The 23,892-nt window shown below is 36.7% G+C and overlaps 1 protein-coding gene across 1 annotated transcript in view; it reads right to left on the reverse strand.

Annotated features, from left to right (window-relative positions):
* LOC150084763 (activator of 90 kDa heat shock protein ATPase homolog 1) overlaps positions 1-23,892 on the reverse strand; it is a 195,885-nt gene that overhangs the window by 112,894 nt on the left and 59,099 nt on the right. Inside the window, exons 3-4 of the mRNA XM_090375515.1 lie at positions 15,074-15,184; positions 935-1,020 (exon numbers count right to left, since the gene is read on the reverse strand). Coding sequence (XP_090231641.1) covers positions 935-1,020; positions 15,074-15,184 — 197 coding nt within the window. The remainder of the gene's footprint in view (positions 1-934; positions 1,021-15,073; positions 15,185-23,892) is intronic.

Raw genomic sequence — 23,892 nt, forward strand, 5'->3', positions numbered from 1 at the left:
AACCCCCAGTGAAATGCATCAACTGTGTAGTACTACACTCAGTGTAATGGAGAATAAAAAAGACCTTGAGATAATTGTGCAGTCAGATAAAGTTTTCTGAGCAGTGTAGACAGGCTGCTAGAGCAGCTCATGGGGTTTTGTCAATGGTCAGAACAAACCTTGAGTACTGTCCAGTCTGGGGGCCTCATTTTAGGAAGGATGAGTAACTGTTGGAATGAGTACAGAGAAGGGCAACAAGGTTGGTTTAGGGAGTACAGGGGGTTGCTCTTACCAAGGAAGGCTTAAGTTCTGCAAATTGCAATGTCTGGAGACAAGTACCTAGCATCTATATTCCACATATCTTTGATACAGTGCAGCAATATCAAATCAGTTATAAAGAGACCACATTCAAACCTGAGAAGAGGGATGTAATAAATTATTCAGGAGAGTAAAAAGGGAAAACAGATTAAATTTTTTGCCCATCATGGGGTCCAACAAAAAAAAAAAAAAAAAAAAAAAAATGCTACCTCAATATGCACATGGAAGTTTTGCCTAGGCTACCTGTAGCACTATACATTACTAAAAAGGCCTGAAAAACTAGTCCAATTTTAAAGAGAAGTGGACTCAGTTAGAGCACATCTAATCTAGTAGGCAAAGTTTACTAGTGTTGAACTATCCTGAACAGCCACACTTAGGGCTTCTCTTGGTAAATAGAGTTCCAAAACAATATAAGATCAGATCCCATCAACCAACAGATTTCCGCTTCCTCCAACTCCACTGGTTGCAGCAAAAACACCATAATCCAGTGATTCCCCTTGCCACATACCAGTACCTGCTTTGTGAGGAGGTTATAAATCACATTTTGATATACACAGGATAAAGGTATTCTTTATTACCTTTGATTACTGGAAGAAAAACAAAATATCACTCAACTAATGAAACAACAGAAACTTACATCTATGTCTTCAATGTCATTCTCCTCACTAAGATTAGGAATTTCCATAGTCCCTTTCACTTCCTTATCACTATTCTTCAGGAATCCTTCCAAAAACAATTACCATGATTTATAATATATACATATAATCATATCATATAATACATACATAAAATCCATTTTAAGAATTTTACTATAATTATTCCCCATTATAATTAAAGTAATTATACCATTCAAAAATATGATGAATAATCTATATATATAAAGGCTTAGGTATGCTGCCCAAATTTCCCAACTACTAATTGTTGCCAGCACCTGTTCATCTCACATGACCAACATATCAGGCATTCTTTATTAATTTTTGTACTAACGTTTTTCCAACTGCTAATTGTTGCCAGCACCCATTCACGCAATTCACCTCATATGACCACCAATGCCGGGCATTCTTTATTAATTTTTGTACATGCTACTTAATGTTTTTTGACTGAAAGCTATCAATTTTTATTTTATCTGTCTTCAATTTCAATAAACTATTCTAAGAAATGTAAAAATGGCTGAACAGTGTGTAAGAACTTTGAGAAACCGTAAAATAAATGCTAATGAAACATTAGAGGAGAGATCTAATAGATTAAGAGACTGAAACTAGACTCTACAACTATAACTTTATTTTAGACTCTATAACTAGACTCTAAAACTAAGAAGAGCATGACATAGAAAATGTGTTACAACTGTCAGTACTGCAATGCAAGATATTGGGGACATGAGTTAAACACATCGGATAAATACACTAAATGCTGTCACGATGGAAAGGTTTCACTCGACCCACTGTCTGAGACACCTACTCTATTAAGAGAGCTGCTCACAGATGATACAAGTGAAGCAAATCACTACAGAGAACATATACAAAAGTACAACTCAGCATTGGCATTCACATCAATGGGTGCAGATATTAAATCACTGCCTAGAAATAGTCCATACTGTTTTAGAATACACAGCCAGATTTAACATTTGGTCCGACCGCTATATCCAAATGATCAAATAAGCCAGAATATTGACAACTTTATATTTTCAATTCTGCTGAAGCAACAATGCTTGAAAAGCAATCAAACCAAGGGTGCATGGCCAAAGTAATGCAACAATTGGATGAGATGGTTAAGAGACGATATAATGCACCTACATCCAAAATGGAGGTTGCTGCAATATTTGTTGGAAAAGACGGGGAACTATCTGCAAATAGAGACATGCATATAGCTGACTGCTGTAGAATTATATCACTGCTAAACAAGAATGGTGAAGACAGAAGGATCTAGATTAAACTATTTATGTCATAATCAGAAAGGTGGCATAGTTACACCAGGAACATCTAGTCAATGCAGAAACCTATATAAATAATTTGATAATTAAAATTTGCCAAATTATGATAGAAAAAAAAAAAAAAAAAACTGTCCAAATTATAGACTGCTGACATGTTATGTCATGTGATTATGTAACTCTCAACACCCCTTCAACAAAACTTTAAAAAAACCTTTAATTCTATATTATTAGAATCATTTTTCATGAAACCAGTCCCACATCATAACATTTCATAACCCCTCCTCCTGCTTCTTATTACAAAATCTGTCATTTCGTGATGGGTTATAAGTCTAATTGCCTAATACTCTAGAAATCCATTCATTTCTTCACTATGTTATCCATATATTAGCATTAGTTTGAAGTGGAAAAAAAAACATTTTTTGCTAAAAAATTTGCAATTGAAATTTTTAAGAAACACAATCTGTTATTGAGTGCTGTATGTTATATGTAAAAATGGCTTTCATTAAAGATCTGGCATATTATTTAATATAATGTTAAATCTAGCCCTAATTATAAGAACTGCTAAAATAAGATAAGAGCAGAAAAGGTTAAAGATTGTCCTTAACTAGTTTTACCTATATATAATCACTGAATTTGGTTTCCTTTGGTGTTACCCAAAAATTACCTGAGATTTATTTTTAAATTTTAAAATTAGAAAAAAATAAATTTATTTTTATTTTTTTATTTAAAAAAATATTTTTTTAATTTAGCTAGAGATTTTCTACATCCCAACTTGCTATAGGCAGAACCTCTGTATCAGCGATTTGGCACAAATATCATATCATACTGTAACGCATGGTAGGAAAATTCTTGTGTTTTAATTGCGGTAAATAGGTACATGAAGTGTTCAAATCATGTAGGATGGCATTAGATAATTTTATTATAATTAACTTAAGTTTACAAACAATGGTATTGCACAATATATAATGTAAATTTGATAGCATAATACATATAAATTAAATTGATAGCACAGTATGTTATTACTGCTGCATAACTGATGAATTAGACTAGTGTTATTATTGGATTTAAGTATATTACTTTAGTGTAGTATTTCAATTATACTGAATTTAAAAAGAAATCATGGCCAAGGCTAGAACACAGAACAAAGGACTCCGAGTAGTGGGAGTGCTATGGGTCAGGGGACAGTGGGAGAAGCAAGTCTCCTACGAATCACAGCCTGACGAAATGTGCTGTTTGTACAATGTTTGAATACTTTTCTGGAACAGGACATCATACAGCCAAGGGGATGGGGGATTCATTTGTGTGAGTTCGGCACAGAGAGTGCGAAGAAATTAGATGCCAACTCAGCATTCTGGTTTAAAGAGTAGGATGAATGCCCATGAAGAAATTAAAATGTGGGGGGAGGGGGCATTCAAGCTCTCAGCTGCCCAACTTAATGCCAGGGATCACACTTGAGCATCATGCAATACAATTGCAACCTCAAGGCAGAATGCACTGATCCCAGGAGTTAGTTACTTTTGGTAAATATTGTCAGGGAAATGGGAAATACACTGAAAAAAGGATAGGTGGAATAAGACCAGGGTATGTCTGCCAGGGATAAAAGTTGATAACATACACCAGATATCTTTTAAGATACACAAAAGATGATACTGTTATACATGTTGGCACTAATGACATCAAAAGTTAGACATATATGAAATTGCTTAGCAAGTCCATGGCAATGTTAAAAAAGGAATCACAAGTCAGAGTTAAATTTGAAAGTGTCTGCAATTTTGCCTAGATATGATAGGAGGGAGTATATGATGAAATCCTTTCAATCAATTTGGCCCCGAAGAGATTGTGCAAGGCTCATGAGGTGGAATTTTTCAAAGCATGGTCTGTGCTTGTTAACAGGAGAGACTTAAATAGAAAGGGCATAAGAATACTTGCTGATGCTATCAAGGCAGTGTTAGGTGGGTCAGAAAACTGCTATCTTTGGGGGGGGGGAGATACACAGACTAATGGATTAACAATAGTTGCAGGCAGAGGCGAAAATGATTCTTGCACTGCTCCTATTGGAATCTCTTGAAATCCCCAGTACCTGGAAAGCAAGGTGCTGGGGAATTAAAGGCCTGCTATGAGTCATCATGGAACAAGTAAATACATGGGTTGTGATAGGGTAACCAAGAGTAAGAACGGTGCATGTATACTTCCATATACAAAGGGTACTAGGAAAGTTTTGCAATATGATGCAACAATGAATCACAGGAAGCTGCTTATTGCTGCATGTTGAGACATGTTAATACGTGCATAGTAGCCGCCGCGCCAAGTCAATGGGCTCAGTTATTCATTAGTAGCGAGAGTGTAAAGTGCTTGCGATGGCATCGTGGTCACGAAATGAGATAAGGACAGTTTTGCGGTATAATTTCATGCGTGGTTTAACCATAGACCAGTGCTTAGAAGAAATGACTCTTGCACTAGATGATGATTGTCCACATCGTACAACGATATTCAGGTGGTATAGAGAATTCCAAAGGGGAAATTTCACTCTGGAGGATTCTGAGAGGCTGGGAAGGCCACGAACGTCAGTTACGGAGGAAAACGTTACTGCTGTGAGGAAAATGCTTGACGAAAACAGGCGAGTGACCTACCAACAGATAGAGGATACTTTGGGCCTGAATGCACCAGCAATTCGTTCGATTCTGCAAGATCATTTGCACGTGAAGAAACTTTGTTCTCTCTGGGTGCTGCATCAACTGACTGAAGAGCAGATGACACGATGTGTGACTTGGTGCCGGGAGATGTTAAAAAAGTTTGATAAGGGACAATCTCGGTATGTGAACAACATCGTGACAGGTGACGAGACTTGGCTGTACTATTACGATCTGCCGACCAAGGCTCAAAACAAAGTTTGGGTCTTTGATGATGACGACACACCCGTAATTGTCAGAAAATCCCGATCTGTAAAGAAGAAAAGTATAGCTGTATTTTTCAAATCTAGTGGAATTGTGGAACGTGTCGTTTTGGACACGCAGAAGACAGTCACAGCTAAGTGGTATACTGAACAATGCCTGCCTAAAGTCATTGGATCTATGAAGAACCTGCGGTTAAAGTCAAGAATGGACACCTGGTACCTCCATCACGAATAATGCTCCAGCTCACCGCGCCAAAGCCTGCACCGAATATTTGACCACGACAGGACTGAAACTTCTCGAGCACCCTCCCTACAGTCCAGACCTTGCTCCCTGCGACTTTGCACTGTTCCCGCATGTGAAAATGAAGCTAAAAGGGAGGCAGTTTTCCAGTGATGAGGACCTTCTACGGGCTTGGGACAACGAGTGTGCTTTACTCCCTAGTGAAACTTGGCAGAACTGGTTTAAAGATTGGTTTCAGAGGATGGAGAGGTGCATTGAATGTAGAGGAAATTACTTTGAAAAAATTAAATAAACAAAGCTGTATTGCAAAACTTTCCAGTACCCTTTTGTACAAAGGATGCTGTTGGGATATCTGTGATATTCCAACAGTAGTATAGAAAGGACAGAAATGTTGAAGGAAACCTGTTCCAACAGTCAATGACTCACTGGCTAAAAGAAAACTTCCTACAATCCAGTCAAACTCTTTCCCAGTAATTTGAATATACGGGCCCTAGTTCTGGAATTCTCTATAACAGTGAAAATTCTGCCTTCAATCATTTTACTGATCCCTCTCAGAGCCTTATAAACCTCATTTCTGAGGTGCCTGGTTGCAAAGCTCTGTAGCTCACATAATCAGAATGTTTCCTCATATGGCCACCCTTTTGCCAGTCTTACCATGAAAGTTGCCAGGCTTTGGACTCATTGAAGAAGTGCAATGTTTTTTTTTTTTTTTCAGATGAGGTCTCCATACTTGAATACAGTATTCCAAATGTGATCTTACAATTGCCTTATACAGTGGGACTATGACCTCCATATCTCAACAGGATAATGTTTGATAAATCGATAGGACACCATGGTCTTTCCTGGCTGCCAGTTTACACTACTCAGAAATCTTCATATTTTCTTGTATTATAACTCCCAGTTCCCTTTCTTCCGCTTATTAAAAGCATATATGCATGTGTTCGGTGCAAAGGGTATGAGGAAATTATTATTATTATTAATATTAGCTATATGGTGCAAGGAAGTCCAAGGCTTATGTGCTGCACCAGCCCAAAAAAAAAAAAAAAAAAAAATTCAAGTTACCCTGAGAGAGAGAGAGAGAGAGAGAGAGAGAGAGAGAGAGAGAGAGAGAGAGAGAGAGAGAGAGAGAGAGAGACAAAAGTAAAAGGGAATCACCAAGAAAGAGAAGAACGATGATATCTAGCTCAGGACCTTGGGTGTGCCAAGCCCATATTCACCAGATGGGAGCCTCTGAGGTTAAATAATGCAAACGTGTTCTAACGAGAGCTTGAAGAACAGAGTGGAATTAAAATGTCCTTGAAAGAATTAAAATGGAACACATTAAGCTCACAGCTGCCCAACTAAATGCCAGAGCCCTCACTTGTGCCTCAGTCAACACAGTGGCAATCCCCAAGGCAGAATGCACTGGTCCCACAAGATGTATTTATTGTTAGTGACTATTGTCAGGGAAATGGGAAATATTGTGCAAAAAGAGGACAGAAAGAATAGAACCAAGGTACGTCTGCAAGTACACTATGTCACTTGGACATAAAAGATGCACAATTTAAATATGGGGACAAGTGGGAGGGGGGCTACAGTCTTAGTTAAGAAGCATATTAAATCTATGATAATGCATCCAGTCAACACAGCCAGTGCAATGCTGAGTCAGTTCAGTGTGACATAAGCAATGAGAAAACAAAAGTGAGAAGAGTGTGCTATAGGCCTAATGACCAAATACAGAGAAAGAGTAAATGGGCCAGTAAATTAGAATGTCTTATAACAAAGATTAACTGTCCAGACAATGACTGAAACTTGTGGGTTGGTCACTCACATACTAGCAAGACTTTTGTTAATTTACTGGATAATTGTTTTATACAGCAGGATATTAGTCAACAAGAGGAAGCAATACTCTTGATCTGATTATCAGCAGTTTTTTTTTGATTCTTCATGCATTCTGAATCTGCAAATAAAAAAGAACCAATAGATAGATTACAGTGATCACAAAATGCTGACGTGAAATTTGCTTTAAAGAAAATCCCACATAAGCATATCTACTGTCAAGGGTAAAGGGAAGGACTTTTGCAAGGGTGACTCAAGTAGTTTGTGACAGTTTTTATATTCTATGCAGTGCAACCACATGATATTTCCAACAACAAATTATAAATGAGAAGCATTCAGAGAAGTAACTTTAAATGCTACTAGGCTTGTCATACCAACTAAGAAATACAGTTCAAGGCTTAGACTTAAATGAATGTCAGATGAACTGCTAAGAGCTAGAGCAGAGAATAAAAATGCATGGGATCCATATAAATTATTAGGTGATACAGAAGCCTATGGTAGATATAAACTAGTATATACTTAAATCACAAAGGAGTTTAGGTAAGCTTAAGCAGATTACAAGAAATCTCTGGCAAAGAATGCCAAGAAAAGCAAGAAAGACTTCTTTACTTATTAACAGTAAAAGGAAGGAGCTGAATCACACTGGTCTATTTGATGCTGATTGTTTAAATGTTGATGATCCTGCTCAGGTTGCTGACAAACTGAATAGGTATTTTGCATTTACATTCATGCATGAGGAGTTCAATAGGGACAGGAATGTCAGAAGTTTAAAATCTAACAGGGAGCTAAATGATTTTATGACAACCAATAGGAAAGTGGAAGAGAAATTATTGAAGCTTAACATAAAAAAAAAAAAAAGTACAGTTAGTCTGTCCTCGTATAGCACGATAGTTGTGTTCCTAGAAACCCTCGTGCAATGCAAAATCGGCCAATATAAACAACAGGCCCTATGGGAAAAGTGGGGTTAGGTGCCGACCACCCAAGATTGAACACACATTTGGAACCAAAACATTACCAAACACAATAAATTAATCAGGTAATTTTAATCGTTATAAAATACTTACGTATTTTATAACGATTAAAATACATAATAAAAATTTAATATATTTTTTATTATAATTTAATAAATAATAAAAAATATTTATTATATTATAATAAAGTATTTTTAGTATTTTTTAATACTAAAAAAGTATTTTTTACGAATAAAATACGTATTTTTTTTGTAAAAAATTTATTATATTAAATAAAATAGTCGTAATAAAATACTTACATATTTTATTACGACTATTACGTAATAAAATATCGCTAATGCTTTCGCTTCTATCGTAAGCAAACTTGTTTTCTGTTTGATTTTCTATCCAAACAGATGACAGCTGTTCCATCTCTTCCAATTCTTGTCTTAATCTAAAGGATTTTAATCACACTTTGAGTTGTTCCCGCTATGAAAGTTGTTTTTATTTTCTCCGCATTCTTTGTAATTCTTGGTGTTGCCTCATTTAGGTCTGTAGCACGTGCAATATCACATGGTCTTTCATTTCGCTCAAAGCGTTTTACAATTTCATATTTTTTTCTCTATCGACAGAGGCGGACTGGCCATAAGCCTTACCCAGGAAACCCCGGTGGGCCGGAGGCCAGTGTGATTTTGGCCATAAACCGTAGTATGAGGCCACTATAAATTTTCCCGGGTAAGAATTTTTGATCCAGTCCGCCTCTGTTTATCGATATTGCTTTTCTTTTTCTCTCTGAATCTGCAGTGTCTTCACCAGGACACTTCCTTTTCACACCTTTTAAGTATTTTACTAATTTTTAGGGAATAAAGCGCAATTACAAAACGAGGAGGCACGCTTAATACACATAAACAAAGCTACGAGCGTATAGCAACTGAATAAACAACACCGTAAAGGCCGAGATACACTATTAACACCCCACATTTTACTAAAGGGGGTTACTACCATAAAACAATAAAAACAATTTCCAGTTTCGTTTCTGCTAGTGGAATCTGTTATAAACTGGTAGTAAACTCCATCTAATTGCATTTGCGATTATATCGATAGCTGGAATTGTGTTGGTTTTTACGTTATTATGGTGAAATGTGTTTCCCCTTCACTGATATAAAACACATAAATACATTTTCAGAATCTTCTTCATTCCTATCGTGTTGCGTTCGGTTGGGATGATTCCGCGTTCGACTGCCATTTCTTGTAAACACAAAGGCGAATTGTGCATAAGCGAATTCAGTTCGTGTTATATAAGATAACGTTCCCCTATTTATAAATCGTGTATGATCAAATTCGTGTAATGTAAACACGTGTTATACGAGGACCGACTGTACCTGGGGTAGATGAGATCTATCTAATCATATTAAGGGAGGCAAGCAAAGTCTTAGCCATAATTATGAGATCACTTTTGGTTATACATTTGCAGATCTGCAGTCCAAAGAGATTTCCCCTTTGGATTCAGGGAAGATCACCATAGACTACAGATGTGCAAATATATAACCAATTCACAGAGTAAAACACAAGGTGACATGAGTAATTACAGACCTATTAGCTGAACTTCTGTTCTATGGAAAATAATGAAGTCTCTGGTTAAGAAAGTAATGCAGGACTACCCAGACAGGAATGCAATTATACTGTGGTCACAGCATGGCTTTGTTAAGTAGCTGTCTTGTATGACCAATCTGATTGGATACTATGATGCAGTAACAAATGAAGTGGATGCAAATAAAAATTATATTGTATACTTGGATTTCAGGAAGGCTTTTGATACTGTTGCACACACAAGGCTGCTGTACTGCTTTACATAAAGGGATGGCTGAGTGGAAGAAGTGGTTATTAATGGACACTGCTCTTCACTGACTAACGTTTAGTCAACGAAGTGCAGTAACATGGGCCCAGCACTGAGTTCTGGGCCCATGTCTTGCAAGATGATACAGAGGTTGGAACAGTAGTTAACAACAGTAATCAGTGTAAGCTACTCTAACAAGATCTAAAAAAAAAATTAGGCAGCTGGACTGCAAAATGGCAGTTGAAGTTGCATTCACAAATGCAAGATACTACATATGGATAGCAGTGTATTTGCTATCCATATTTGCACGGTGTATGTTAGAACCTACCACCTTGGAGAATTTGGATCATTATAGAAGTAAATTAAGGTTTTTTGTATCGGCTTTAAAAAAGCCAAGTGTACATGATCTAGATATTGTAATGGGATACTGGGACAAGATGGCTGAGTTGGTGCAGTCCTTGGTTGTTCGAAATGTGCTCCTTGAGACCAAGTTGAGCACTTTGATGGAACAGAAAGAAAAAGAAGTGGCTGTTCAAAGATCATATGCAGAGGCTGTCAGTTCCAGTGAGGTAAAGTCCAAAAATAAAATGATTATAGTGAAGGCAAAGGCGGACAAATATAGTACTGGTGACCAAGTTAAGAGTGAGTCGATGGGACGAGTTGCCCCTGTCTTAACTGACGTCAAGATAGTATCAGTTGGACCTATAAGAAATAAAAGGGTAATGATCGAAACTGCTTCTGAAGTCGACGCCAAGAAAATTGAAGAGTGTACGGAGGTACAAAAGCTTGGGATGGAGGTTGAAAGGCCCCTTCGTCGATTGCCAAGATTAGTAATTTTTGATGTTCATTCAGATGTAGATCGAGAGTCCCTAAAAAATGAATTGTGGGAAAGGAATTTGGTTGACGGATTTGTCAATAAAGACCAAATTCTTTCCGAGATAAAAATACTCGCTAAAAATAAGTCAAGGAATTCTCCCAGGTACAATGTAGTGGTGGAGGTTTCCCCACGTGTAAGGAGATGCCTTTTAAAATATTCAAGAGTTTTTGAATTGGAGCTCACACCGTGTTCGGGAGTTGTGGACACCAACACAATGTTATAAATGTATGGCGTATGGCCATGTGGCCCGGTACTGTGATGCGGGCGAGTTCTGCAGTCACTGTGCCTGGAGTGGTCATACTTTTAAGTCTTGTACACAAAGAGTGGATGCTCCAAAATGTGTAAATTGCTGGAGGAGGAAGGTGCCCTCTGCACATGGTGCTAACGATCGAACTTGTCCAGAATATTTAAAGGCGGTTGATACTTTAAAGAGAAGAACTGAACAGGATTAGTTGGTATCATGTCGGGGTACCCCTTTCTTAGCAATTGTAGGAAGACTTCTCCCGGTGGTGACTGGGGGTCGTCGGTCACAGTAACGTCAGTGTTGGGGTTCGCAGGAACTGGACCGGTGTGAGTACTGTATGATCAATTGTTATTATGAATTTTGAAAGATCAATTGTTATTATTATTTAGTCTGGCAGGTACCAGACTGTGTTTCACTAGATAGGGCAACCTACCTCCTCGTGGTGGGGATGGAAACTCGTGGTGGGGGCAGAGATGCCGACTCCGCCGCGAGGCTAAAGGTTGTGCTATCTTTTGATTTTTGTCATTAGTCAAGTTAGACTTTTGTAATTGTTTGTTGTTTTGTTAAATTGATTGACCAAAGTTGTTAACAAATAAAACAGTTATGATTGTAAGAGGCAGATGAGCTACGGCTCAGGTGGCCATTTGGTTTAGCTTGATTAAATGAATATGGATAGCAGTCACCAAAGATTACCGTTCCAGCTGTGTGGTACTACTGAGGGTATGAATACATTTGTTGGTAGCACTCAAAGTTTTGTTTCAAGCTCCTCATGCTTTACACCATGAATTAAATTTCCTTTTCCCTTATCCCTATTCAAGTATGATCACCCAAGGAACAAATCCTTAGGCTCTCCAGCCACTTCCGGTTTCAGAAACCCTCTACCTCCTTTGGCTGTTATACTGCCCAGTTTCCCAGGCATGTTCTGCCATGGCCGACCCCGAGACAGCCAACCTAAGCTCCCTACTATGCTCCCCCAGTGGTTTGAGCAGGCTCAATGGTATAACAGCTGAAGGAGCTGTAATTACAGATAAGGTAGAGGGTTTCTGGAACCGGAAGTGGCTGGAGAGCCTAAGGATTCGTTCCTTAGGTGATCATAGCTTGAATAGGGATAAGGGTTGTAGAATTAATGTAATGTTTGAGACTGTTATCCTGGATATGGATGAGTGTTTTAAGGTCATACAGCCCCGTGCCACTTCTGGTGCTGATATACGGGAAACCGAGTATGCACAGGTACCATAGTACATCCTGGGTCTGCTGGGAAGGCTTAGTGTTTTATAATGAATTGTTGATGCAGCACTACTTATGTTGAGGAAGGCAGCAGTTGCTGCCGAAAGCTTCAGTTTTACAGTAGTACGGGTTTAACGCTTTTAATGTATAGTATTTTTAAAAGTTTTTATATGAATTCATATGATTTATAGTATTTTAAATTATACTACATTTTACAGTCAATTTTACTTATTTTATTTGTAATTTTATTTTATTTATGTTTATAAAGTTATAATTGGTCAGAGTTGGCGGCATCAATTATGGAGGGGGTGATTATCCCTTTGTATAAGGCAATCATCAGGCCACATCTTGGGTACTGCACACGGATCTAGAGGGCTCATTTTAGGAAGGATGTATACTAGAACGAGTACAGAAAAGGGCAACAAGATTGGTGAGAGGAACAAAGGAGTGTGCTTACGAAGAAAGGCTTAAGTTCCACAAGTTGCGGCATCTAGAGACTAGATACCTGCAACGTGACCTGATCGAGGTGCATGGTTTGAGAAGGCTGAATGCTGACGAGATACTTCAGCTTGCTCAGATTAAGAACCTGAGGGGGCATAGATTCGAATTGAGGAAAGACAGTTGTATAGATGTGCAGAAGTTTGCCTTTAGCCAGCAGGTAGTTGATTGCTGGAACAGGACTTCCATTTATTGTTGTGGAAGTTGATAGCTTAAAAAAATTTAAGGCTGAACTAGACAAACATTTGGAGTGACCGGATGGATGAAATGGGAAGGATTTTTTTTTTTTTTTTTTTGGCTGATGCTGTATAAGCTTGCTTTCTTGCATCATATGCCTCAACTGATGCTAAACTGCAAAATATTTTTGTGATACTGGGAAGCATTATTTATTAGAAATGCTGACATGAGACAACTCACTGAAAAGGATTTCAGAATGAGATGTTATGGTGTAAGCCATTTTGTAAACATACCTTTCTTTATTTTTGAATTTACTGCTACATATGACCACATAAATTCAAAATTTGTAAATTATATTTACTGTAATGTATAATCATATAAATTCCTACAGGAGACAAAAATGCATTTTTCAAAAAACACACTCCTTCTGGCATCTCATTGTAAAAATACTTCAACTGGGTTGCCATTTCTTATACTATGGGTGCTTACCTGTCACGATGAGGCAACTATCCCTGAAGTAATGCTACCAGTGCCAGCCCTCAACTACAGAGCATAGGTCTTCTATTTGGGAAGTTACTTATTCAAAGTGCTAAATCAGGCAACTCAATTTCAGAGTACAAGATGTTATGGTAATAGCATTTTGCAAAATTAGCTTTCCTTCTTTATGAATTTACTGCATATAAAATGATTTTATGTACTACCCTACACATGCACAAGTACGTATGTTTATCAAGTATAATAATCCTTCACCAATCATATATTGCTGAAAAGGAGTATCCAGTCATAACTTTCTGTGGCATTAAGAATCCAATATTTTTCTATGTGGCCTGGCTAATTTTAATAATGATTCTGGAAGTTAAAAAAAAACAAAAAAAAAACTACATTTCTTCAAAAGGAAGACTAAAGAAATAAAAATTTTACCTCTTGATAAGATCATAGGTTAGCAAATATATGGTGACTCAGGAATTTTATACGGATGTGCTGGTTTGGTTTCCCCAAGTGAATTGGGGTGGATAGATTCCTAGTGGTGTCCCAGATATGACTCACTAACTGCTGTGTAGTTATCATGACCAATGATTTGCCAAATGAGATGGCATTACTTTACAGGTTAATGTAAAATGTCTTTACATGAGGTTGGTGACTTAATAGTATGTTTTATAAATGTTTACATTTTTAAATAATATTTTTAAGCTACATAGTACATTTCTCTAACCAGGGATGTAGTCAGCTGATTCTGGGGTAGATGGAGTAAGGTTTCTTCCTGAGAATTATTTTGGATTTTTCAAGCTTGCACAGCATTAAGATCACACTTATATAGACATAATACACACTAGTGCATATGACCTAAGATGATGTATTATAAAACTACCACTGACAACAAAATACATCATACAACAGACATAGAAACCTTAGAAACAAGTCAGAAACCTAAACCTCATGGTTATGAGTAGTTTGTTTTTGTATAAAATCAATTATGGCTAGAAACATCAGCATATAACTGTAAACTAAGTATTCTATGTCTAGTTTACCTGGATAAAAACCCAACTTTCTGGATGGTGGGCTATGCAATACTTTAAAACCAACTGAGTATCAGAGTACGAAAAATAGCCCACATACAAAACAAATTCCTCCCATTTTGATGGGATCTGAACCAAGCCTATTTCAGATGCTGTGAAGAAAACAACAATTGTAAACACTATGCTAACTATGAGGGGGACTACTGTATTTAAGCTAAACAGGTACTTGCTAAAGATAGGACAATTTTTTTATTTTATTTAAACAAGAATATTTCTGTCTTGAAATAAACATGGTAGAAAGTGTAATCCACTTTATTTTCTGTGATAAACACTGTGTAGGTAAAAATTTCTGGTAATAAACTAAAAACACTGTATAGCAATTGTTGTTGTATAAATGCTCATAACTGTTTATTGCCTAACACTACCTCTTAAATCTTGATATAAAAAATATTCTAAAATTCAAATAAATATTACAAGTACATTTTGTCAATGTGGGATCATACTGCTTTAACAATACAAAAAAATAATAATAATAATAATAATAAATAAATCAAAAAGTCATCTCACCTATCCATTTTGCCTTGATCACCCACTCATAAAAAAATATCAATTTTGATTTCCTATTGTTTACAACTGCTTCACCCTCACAACTAGTAATTTCTACTATTTCAAATGACCCTGGAAAGGACAAAAACAAAAAAGTTAGCACAACACTGACATATTTCAGATGCATAACAAACGCACATGTAATTGACAACTTTTAAATTGTAAAATTCAAAAACCTTTTCAATAGATATGTGGGATCACTAGTGGAACTTATTTCATTTATTAAAAAATAAAATAACTAATATTCATAAACTTCAGAAATTGCCTTCACAAAAAATACAAAAATTAATTTTTGTATTTTGTGAAGTCCCCCCAATTTCAATTGCATATATCATTTCTTAAATTTATTTGAGCCCTGAAAGGAAAACAAAATTTCTATAACACCTTATATAAAAAAAACCCCACCTAATCGCATAAGTTGTGCAGAACATGCAAATATTTAGTTTTGATACAGGATTTAAAACTAAATTTATTGTGTGTGTGTGTGTGTGTGTGTGCGCGCGCACACACACACACACACACACACACACACTGGAAACTAGGTCAGTAGATAGTGCAGAATCACATATCACAGTAGCTGGTGCATGGCACCATAGGAGATTCATTTTTTGCCAACCTGAGAATTCTTCTCAAGTCAGCAAACAATGTTCCAAGGAGCACAAGATAATGTTCCAGTTCATCATCATCATGAACTTGGTGGCCGACTGGGATAGCCAGGTAGGTAAAGTGCCTGCCTGGCAACCCAAAGGTCGCAGGTTCGATTCCCGCCTCGGGCTTGGATCACAGTAAAATGAAAAAACTTTGGGAGGTGCAATATGGCCATAGAAGCTGATGCTCCAACACCAACAAAAAAAAAAAATTAACTTGGTCTGGCTTAGGTCTTTTAAGACCTGTTCCGTTGTAGCTCTTGGAGGTGGTCTTGATCTCGCCATCGTTGTCTTGGTCGACCAACATCCCTCTTGCCTGTAGGTTTGTAGTTAAAGGCTAATTTTGGGATCCGGTCTGGGTTCATTCTTTCTAAGTGGCTGATCCATTTTTCCTGATACGTTTTATGTCATTTACTATGTTATCTACTTTTAATTTCTTGTGGATATCTATATTTCTTTGGTGGTCTAGTCTTGTAAACTAATAATGGTCTTAAAAATTTCATTTGTGCTGCTTCTAGTTTGTGTGCATCTTTCTTATTTATGACCCAAGTCTCAGAGCTGTAGAAGAGGGCTGGTTTTGAAGTGATGTTGTGCAGTCGTAATTTTGTTTCCGTTGTCATTTGTTTTCTGAAGTGGCGTTTAATTGTTCCATTCATTTTATTATATTTTTGTAGTTTAGTGTGGATGTCTTTCTCTTCATTTGATATTAAATTTCCCAAATAGGTGAAGTCAGATATTTGTTCTATTATTTTATCATCAATAACAATTTTGACTCTTTGTATGTTTTTTCCACATAATCCCATTGATTTTGTTTTTGAGGTGGAGATTTTCATCTCGTACTTTTTACCTATTTTATTAAGTTCATGTGCTGCTATCTGTAGTTCATCTTTGGATTTTGCCATTATAACTTGATCATCAGCACATAATATAGTTTGGATTTTGTTCCTGTTGTTCAACTGTACTCTATTGTTAATTGTTTGTTTCCATTCTTTAAGAATTTTATTCATGTAGATATTAAATAAATTTGGTGATAGTCCACATCCTTGTTTCACTCCTTTATTGGTGTTAATTGGGTCTGATAGTTGGCCATTAGAATATTTTATACAGACTTGAGTTTTTATATAGGCTTTGGATCGCTTTCAGGAGTTGGGTTGGAATATTTTCTTCACGTAGAATCTGCCAAAGTTTTTCCCGGTTTACATTGTCATATGCTTTTTCATAATCAATGAAGAGCAGAAATGTTGGTAGATTGAATTCTCTTCTTTTCTCCAAAATTTGCTGTAGTGAGAAAATGACATCTATTGTGCTTCTCCCTTTTCTGAACCCACATTGTTCTTCTTCTAAGAATTGTTCTCATATTTATTAAGTTTATTCTTTAGTATATTAGAGTATAGCTTTTCAGCAGTTGACAGCAGTGTTATCCCTCTGTAGTTGTTAGGTTTATTTCTGGAGCCTTTTTTTGTGTAAATTGATTACTATTCCTGTTTCCCAATCTTTGGGTATCTGTTGCTTATGCCATATGATGTTAAATAATTTTAGTAGTGCGTTTTTTTAGTAAGGTGCCCCCATATTTAAATAATTCTACATTCAAATGGTCTATATGCCTGGGCATTTTCAGTTTTTTGTAATATTAACTCTAGTTCTTCCATTGTTATATTTTCGTCATCTTTGGTTATCGCAGATTCATCTTCCAATTCCCTAGTGCCTGGGTTATACCATAGTTTGGAATAGTGTTACTTCCATTCTGCTTGGGAGATGGAGTTTGTTTTTATTTGATCATTTGTGTCTAGTTGTAATTTCTAAAAAATTTAAAAACTCTTCTCTGTGGGCCCGTGATATCATGTTCTAAAGATTTAACATATTTATCCCAGTCATCTCGTCGGATTCTTCTGGTTAGTTTTCTGACTTCTGCTCAAAGCTTTTTATATTTTATGTTTAAATGTAGGTCTTTAGTTTGTAGGAACAGTTTATAGGTCTTTTTTTCCTCATTGATTGTTTGTTTCAATTTTTCATTCCAAGTTCTTAGCCAGTTTTTATTTTTTATAGGTTTATATCCAAGACTTTCTTCAGCAGCTCCCAGAATTGATTTCGTCATGTTTGACCAGATTTCCTCAACATTTCATCTGATATGAGTTTATGTTCCAGTTCAAGTAAAGAAATAGTAAAATCTGCTGGTTATATACAACAGTAGTGGGAGTAGCAGTGCTAAGCAGGGTAATATACAAGGGCAGATTAATAAGTAATGCACAATTACTCATCCGTGTACACATGAGTGCATAAGAAAGGGGAGGAATTTATGATGTACTCTTGTACTGCCAATTACCCATAAAAACACCCAATCATTTTTCTGGTGTGTTTAGATCTGAACATATGGATGGACCAAGTGACAGCATTTTCCAGCAACAGTATGTGATGAAATTCAAATTGGGTGATCAGTCAGCCACATCTATCCACTGAAAATTCCTGGCAATCTATGGGGAACTAGACAATTGATCAAGGTAACCTCCAGAGATGGCTCCAAAATCAAGGGTAAACAGGAGCAAGAAGCCCAAAGTCTGTCACAAACAGTGAAAATTAACAACTCATTAACCAGCTCATTTCAAATGACAGGTGCATATCCAGACAAGGGATGCACACTGCAAAAATATCAATGGAAAGTGTTTTTTATCATCATCAATAGACTGGGGCACAGAAAAATTTGTTCTCAGTGGGTGTCTAAGCTGCTCACATGAGATAATAGCTACAAGGAACGATATCTGTGATCATCTGGAGACAGGTGCATATCCAGACAAGAGATGCATACTGCAGAAATATCAATGGAAAGTGTTTTTATCATCATCAATAGACTGGGGCACAGAAAAATTTGTTCTCAGTGGGTGTCTAAGCTGCTCACATGAGATAATAGCTACAAGGAATGATATCTGTGATCTTCTGGAGAGGTTTGGTACTGGTGGTCCTGAATGCTTTTAAGGGGTCATCACACATGATGAAACATGGCTCTTCCATTACAACTCACAAACCAAACCAAACTACAATCCATGAAATGGGCACACCTGACATCACCTGTAAACAAAAAGCCAAAATTTTCCAAATCATTGACAAAACTTATGCCCACTTTCTTATGGGATCAAAACAGCATCATTTTTATTGATTTCTTGGAAAGTGGAGCAACCACCAGCAAAGAAAAATATTGCTTGTCCCTGGAAAAACTAAATAGAGCTCTGAAAACCAAAAGGCCTGAACTGAATCAGCAGGACCTCGAGTTTCATCAGGATCAGGCACACATGGTGTTGTCAAAGATCGACCAGGTGGAGTAGAGCATAATGCCCCACCCACCCTATAAGCCCTGACCTCAACCCCATCAGATTTTTTTGATGGGTAAACATCTTTGGCAGTACCTACTAAATTTCAGACGGTAGTAAAATCAATTTGTCACAATTTTGCGACGCAGAAATGACGTCATTTCCATTTCATAACAAAGAAAAACGGAGTCAGGAGAGCAGAACGTGCAAAGGATCATTGGAGGTGATCTTGGATGTGCTCAGAGCTGGCATAAAACAGCTGGTGGCGGAAAAACGTTTATGATTCAGGGCACACCACTTAGGTGGCTTTGGGCTAACCATTGCCACCAGTGACAGAAACCTTTTGGTAATCAAAGAATAAATATGATCTTTATTGTAAGGTGCACAGGTACATGCAGGTACCCTGACTTTACAACACACTTCATGGCAAGGCACTTAGCCAGAAATAGATATCTTGAGGGCAGTGATCTTGGATGTGCTCAGAGCTGGCATAAACCAGCTCAGCACATCCAAGGTCATTACATTACATGCATTTCAGCCTTACCAGTTGAAGCACATGAAATCTAGGTGTTGCAGTACCCGTCTGTATTACTGAAGTGGTTGTATATTTCCATTGAGAGGCAAATTGTAAACGTTTTTTTGCAACCAGCTGGGCCGGTCAAGAATATTTGAATCTGTTTGCGACTGGGAGATAACAGACTCCAAATTACACGTACGAGTAGAATCTTTTGCTTTTCATTGGTCATTCTCATTAAGTTTCAGAAGTCCTTGTTGGTCATCAAGTTTTTGCATTTCTTTGCAATTGAGCTGAGTCAGTTGAGAGTGGCAAGCTTTAGATCCTCGTTCATCTCACTGTTTGGATGATTGTAAAAGTTTTGAAAGGGGTCTTCTTCTCGCAGTTGTGTTACCAGGCTATGAATGCAGGTCATTACCACATGCTTTGTCAGGGTCAACGCCGTCATTGTCTTACATATTTCAATCATTCTGTGACCTAGTATGAGCTCTTCACTGTCATTGTAGATCTTGACATATTTCATCTCTGACAGTATCTCCATTTCCTTGTTGCAAAAGGGAATGTGCAGCATTACCATCTCGTGCTTGTACTCATTGAGATCCTGAGCCAAGTCAGTTTCGATAGCATATTATGCATGGATACTGCTGTTTCTTGCAGATCTCATAGCACTGCATGCATAATTTGCGACAAAGCATGACAGAGTAACATGATAGTTTGATTATAACAATACAAATACTTGTATGGTAGCAATCATACTATTCAAATGGCTACAATCAAATTGATAATTAGACTATTGGCCTAACCTCTTCCAAACATTGATTCGGTAGAGTAAGCAGAGGGCTTGTTTATCCTATTTATCACTAACATTGATTCAGTAGAGTAAGTGGTAGACGTGAGCATAAATTACATTGTTCATGATTTCAGTTCAAGCTATCAAAATTTAGGTGTTGTCAAAGATGTTTACGCATAAAACACATTTCGTGCGTACAGGGTACACACACGATTTTTTTTATGTGAAAACATCTAGGGCGGCACTAGAGTAAAACTGATTGGTAATGAAATTTTCTTGTAACGGAAATGACACAACTGATTGGTAACAAAGAAAGCTGACTGTTTAAATTTTAAATGACGCAAATTACATCACGTCCTATTAGGTTTTATTAGCTTTTAAATGATGCAAACGAGTTCACTTCCTAAAGGCCGCTAACACAGTCACTAACGTTGACTCAGTAGAGCAAGCAGCAGGTAGTAATATTATGCAAGAATAAAAGCTTCAAAGCCACCAAAGAAGCCACGTGTCAAAAAGGAATGAGTTCAAAAACATGGAGAATGACACGAGAGGCTTAAAATTTGAACAGCTTTGATTCTAGAATGCAACAATAAAACAATCACTTCAACAAACAATAACTTCTTGCAGAATTTTTTTTGTTATGACATCATAACAGTCTAGAAATGGATTTCGCTAACTATTAAACATATTTTGAAGATGGCTAAAACTTCAGCTGAGAGAAACCGAGAAGTATGCAAAAATTAAAGCTTCAAAGCCACTGAAGAAGCTTCCCAAGTTGACAAAAGAACGATTTCAAAAACATAGAAAACAAAAAAACGCGGAGTACAATAAAATCTGCCTCTCAAAATTTTGATCAACATCAGCCTTCTACACAGACCTCATCAAGAAGCTGGACCGTCGACATCACGAAATTATATTCAAGAACTTCCTGAAGATTTCGATCCAGAAGATTTCAGTTCAAATGAATTACCTGAGGATTTTCGTTTTTTCAATTGATTCCTGAACCGGCGAGACAGAGTATACTCCAACAACCAGCTTAGACTTTGAGGGACCTGCTAGAATGAAAGCTCGTCGGTTTGCCATGGCTAGAGAAATCGATTTAGAATCCATACCAATTGCAAGAAGTAAGAGTGTTTCGTTGAATAACAACAGAACAAAATCATTTTCCACTAATGCCGGCTTGTGCTATTACCATCCATAAATCTTAGGGAGGTACTTTTCATTCTGTAGTTTATGAATACAAGAAATGTCAAGAACTAGTTTATGCTGCATTATCTTGAGTTACCGATATCAATGATCTTTCCATTACTGCTGCAAATAGAGAAAAGAAATTTTTATCATGGACTAAGAAACGCTACGTCCACTCTTGCACTTCAAGATGAAATAACCAGGTTGTCAAGTAATCCTCTATTTACCATGCAAGAAACATTATACGAATTCATCAGTAAATTACAAGATCTTTCCATTCTAACGTTAAATTGTCAAAGTTTACATGCTCACAGTGATGATCTCACTGATGCACTCGCACAACAATCCAATTTACTTCTACTTTCTGAAACGTGGCTAAATAACAAAGTAAGCATACCTAACTTCGATTGTGTCATTCAATTCAAATGAGAAGATCAACAAGCTGGTGGTTTAGCGATTTATCATAAGTGAGAAAATCATACTCATGTTGTTACTTCTCATATGGAAATGATTTATTGACAAACTTTTGGCAAATCCATGAGTGTTAGAGACATTTGTGCAGCTGAATGCCCTCTTCCTGATGGTCAAACAATATTGTCAGTAGTCATTTACATTTCACCTAACCAAAAGATTGAACATATCTTTGAATTCATCCATTTCGTTTTATTTCCTTACATGATTGAAGGAGCTGCATTGCTACAACAATTTTCTCACAAGAAATGTGACCGAATACCAATGATACTTAGTAGAGATTTCATTAATTTTTCAGTTAATTTTGCAGATACTCAATCAAACCTCTGACTGATTTCTTAGAAATCAGTCAGAGGTTTGATTTTATAAATTTGGATTAATGTTAAATACTTCTAGATCTGTATCGACTACTAATCACGGAACTATTATTGAAGGCTGTATTTCAAAGACATTTACTCCTTTTAAAATCTCAAGTGTATGTATCATATTTTAGCAAACCCACTGTAAGTAAATTACCTACTGAAATGTATTGCAACCTCAAATTCATGAAACTGTCAATAAAAAAATAAGTGCCTTAAAATGTTAAATGTTCAGATTCTTTTCATACTAAACCCCTTTAACCTGGTCCAAGCCAAGGATGTTTTCATATAAAATAAAACATCTTTCGTGTGTATGGAGTAAACACAGTTTTTTATTTTATTTGACTACCAATTACAACATGGTAAGGTGTTTGAGAGTGATATGGAACTCATTTCTGACATTAAACGTTGGTGTAAACATCAGCCTCCTGATTTTTACCAAATTGCATTCACTGCCTAGAAAGAACACTGAAGAAAATGCAGCAAGTGTGGTGGTTCTTACATTGAGTGATAATTTCAAAGTTAAGACTATTTTATATATGTGAAGTACAGCTATATCTCATATAATAAAGATGTTACAGCTTATAGTGTGTTACTTATTCACCTGCCCTTGTACTCTCGAGTAAAGCAGCTAGCTCTTGGGGAATTGCCTATAGAATTACTCAGGTTGTTATTCACTGAGGAAAAGGAATATAAAGACTATTGGCATGTGTCATGAAGGCACTTGGGGCATCCATAAATAAAATTATGGTCATAGTCGGAACAAAAGGTGTCTGGTCCTGGAAATACCAAAGGGGATAAGTTAAGAAAGTCAACATGAGAACGACGAGAAGAGTCAGATAACGTATGCAGAAAATTAGTTTCCAGACACCGGAATCTAGTGCTGCTCGCTCGGTAAACGGACAGTAGGTGTTATCGGTCTGGAGCCGAAACAGAGAAGGATATATTGATTGACAGGTAGGCGTGGCAAACGATGAAATGATTGGTGGTGGACACAACAGACAAGCTACTATAGAGTCATTGGTTAGCATTATAATGTGTACTTATGAGTAAAGAACAGTGCATAATAGTTTTGTGATGAAGGGTAAACAGGTAATAGTAGCGATTAATCTTTTAAAGATGGAAGAAATTTGTAAGGAAAATAAAACGTTGGTTGATTTTTTGATGAAAACTAAACTAATAAAAAGTTTTATTCTGTTCATTTCTATGTTCTCCATTACGTTTTTTTCTCATTATTAAAAGCAGAGTTTGAGTTCGCGAGTGTTTTTACTATATTGTTGAATTAGGTTTAGTTACAAAAAAAGGAAAAGGTTTCTTTATTTTTCGTTATATTTCGACCTTAAATGGTAGGTTAGGAAATTCCTTATATTTATGATATTGATGAAGGTATATCAGGCTTAATGTCGAAGTTTGCAGATGATACAAAGTTTGGCAGGGTTGTTAATGACAGTAATGGCAGTGTGCTACTGCAACAGGATCTAGAAAATTTGGGCAGATGGGCTAAGAAGT

The sequence above is a fragment of the Mastigoproctus giganteus genome, chromosome 6 (genome assembly GCF_048544385.1).
Source record: "Mastigoproctus giganteus isolate SK-2022 chromosome 6, ASM4854438v1, whole genome shotgun sequence".
Lineage (NCBI taxonomy): Eukaryota > Metazoa > Arthropoda > Arachnida > Uropygi > Thelyphonidae > Mastigoproctus > Mastigoproctus giganteus.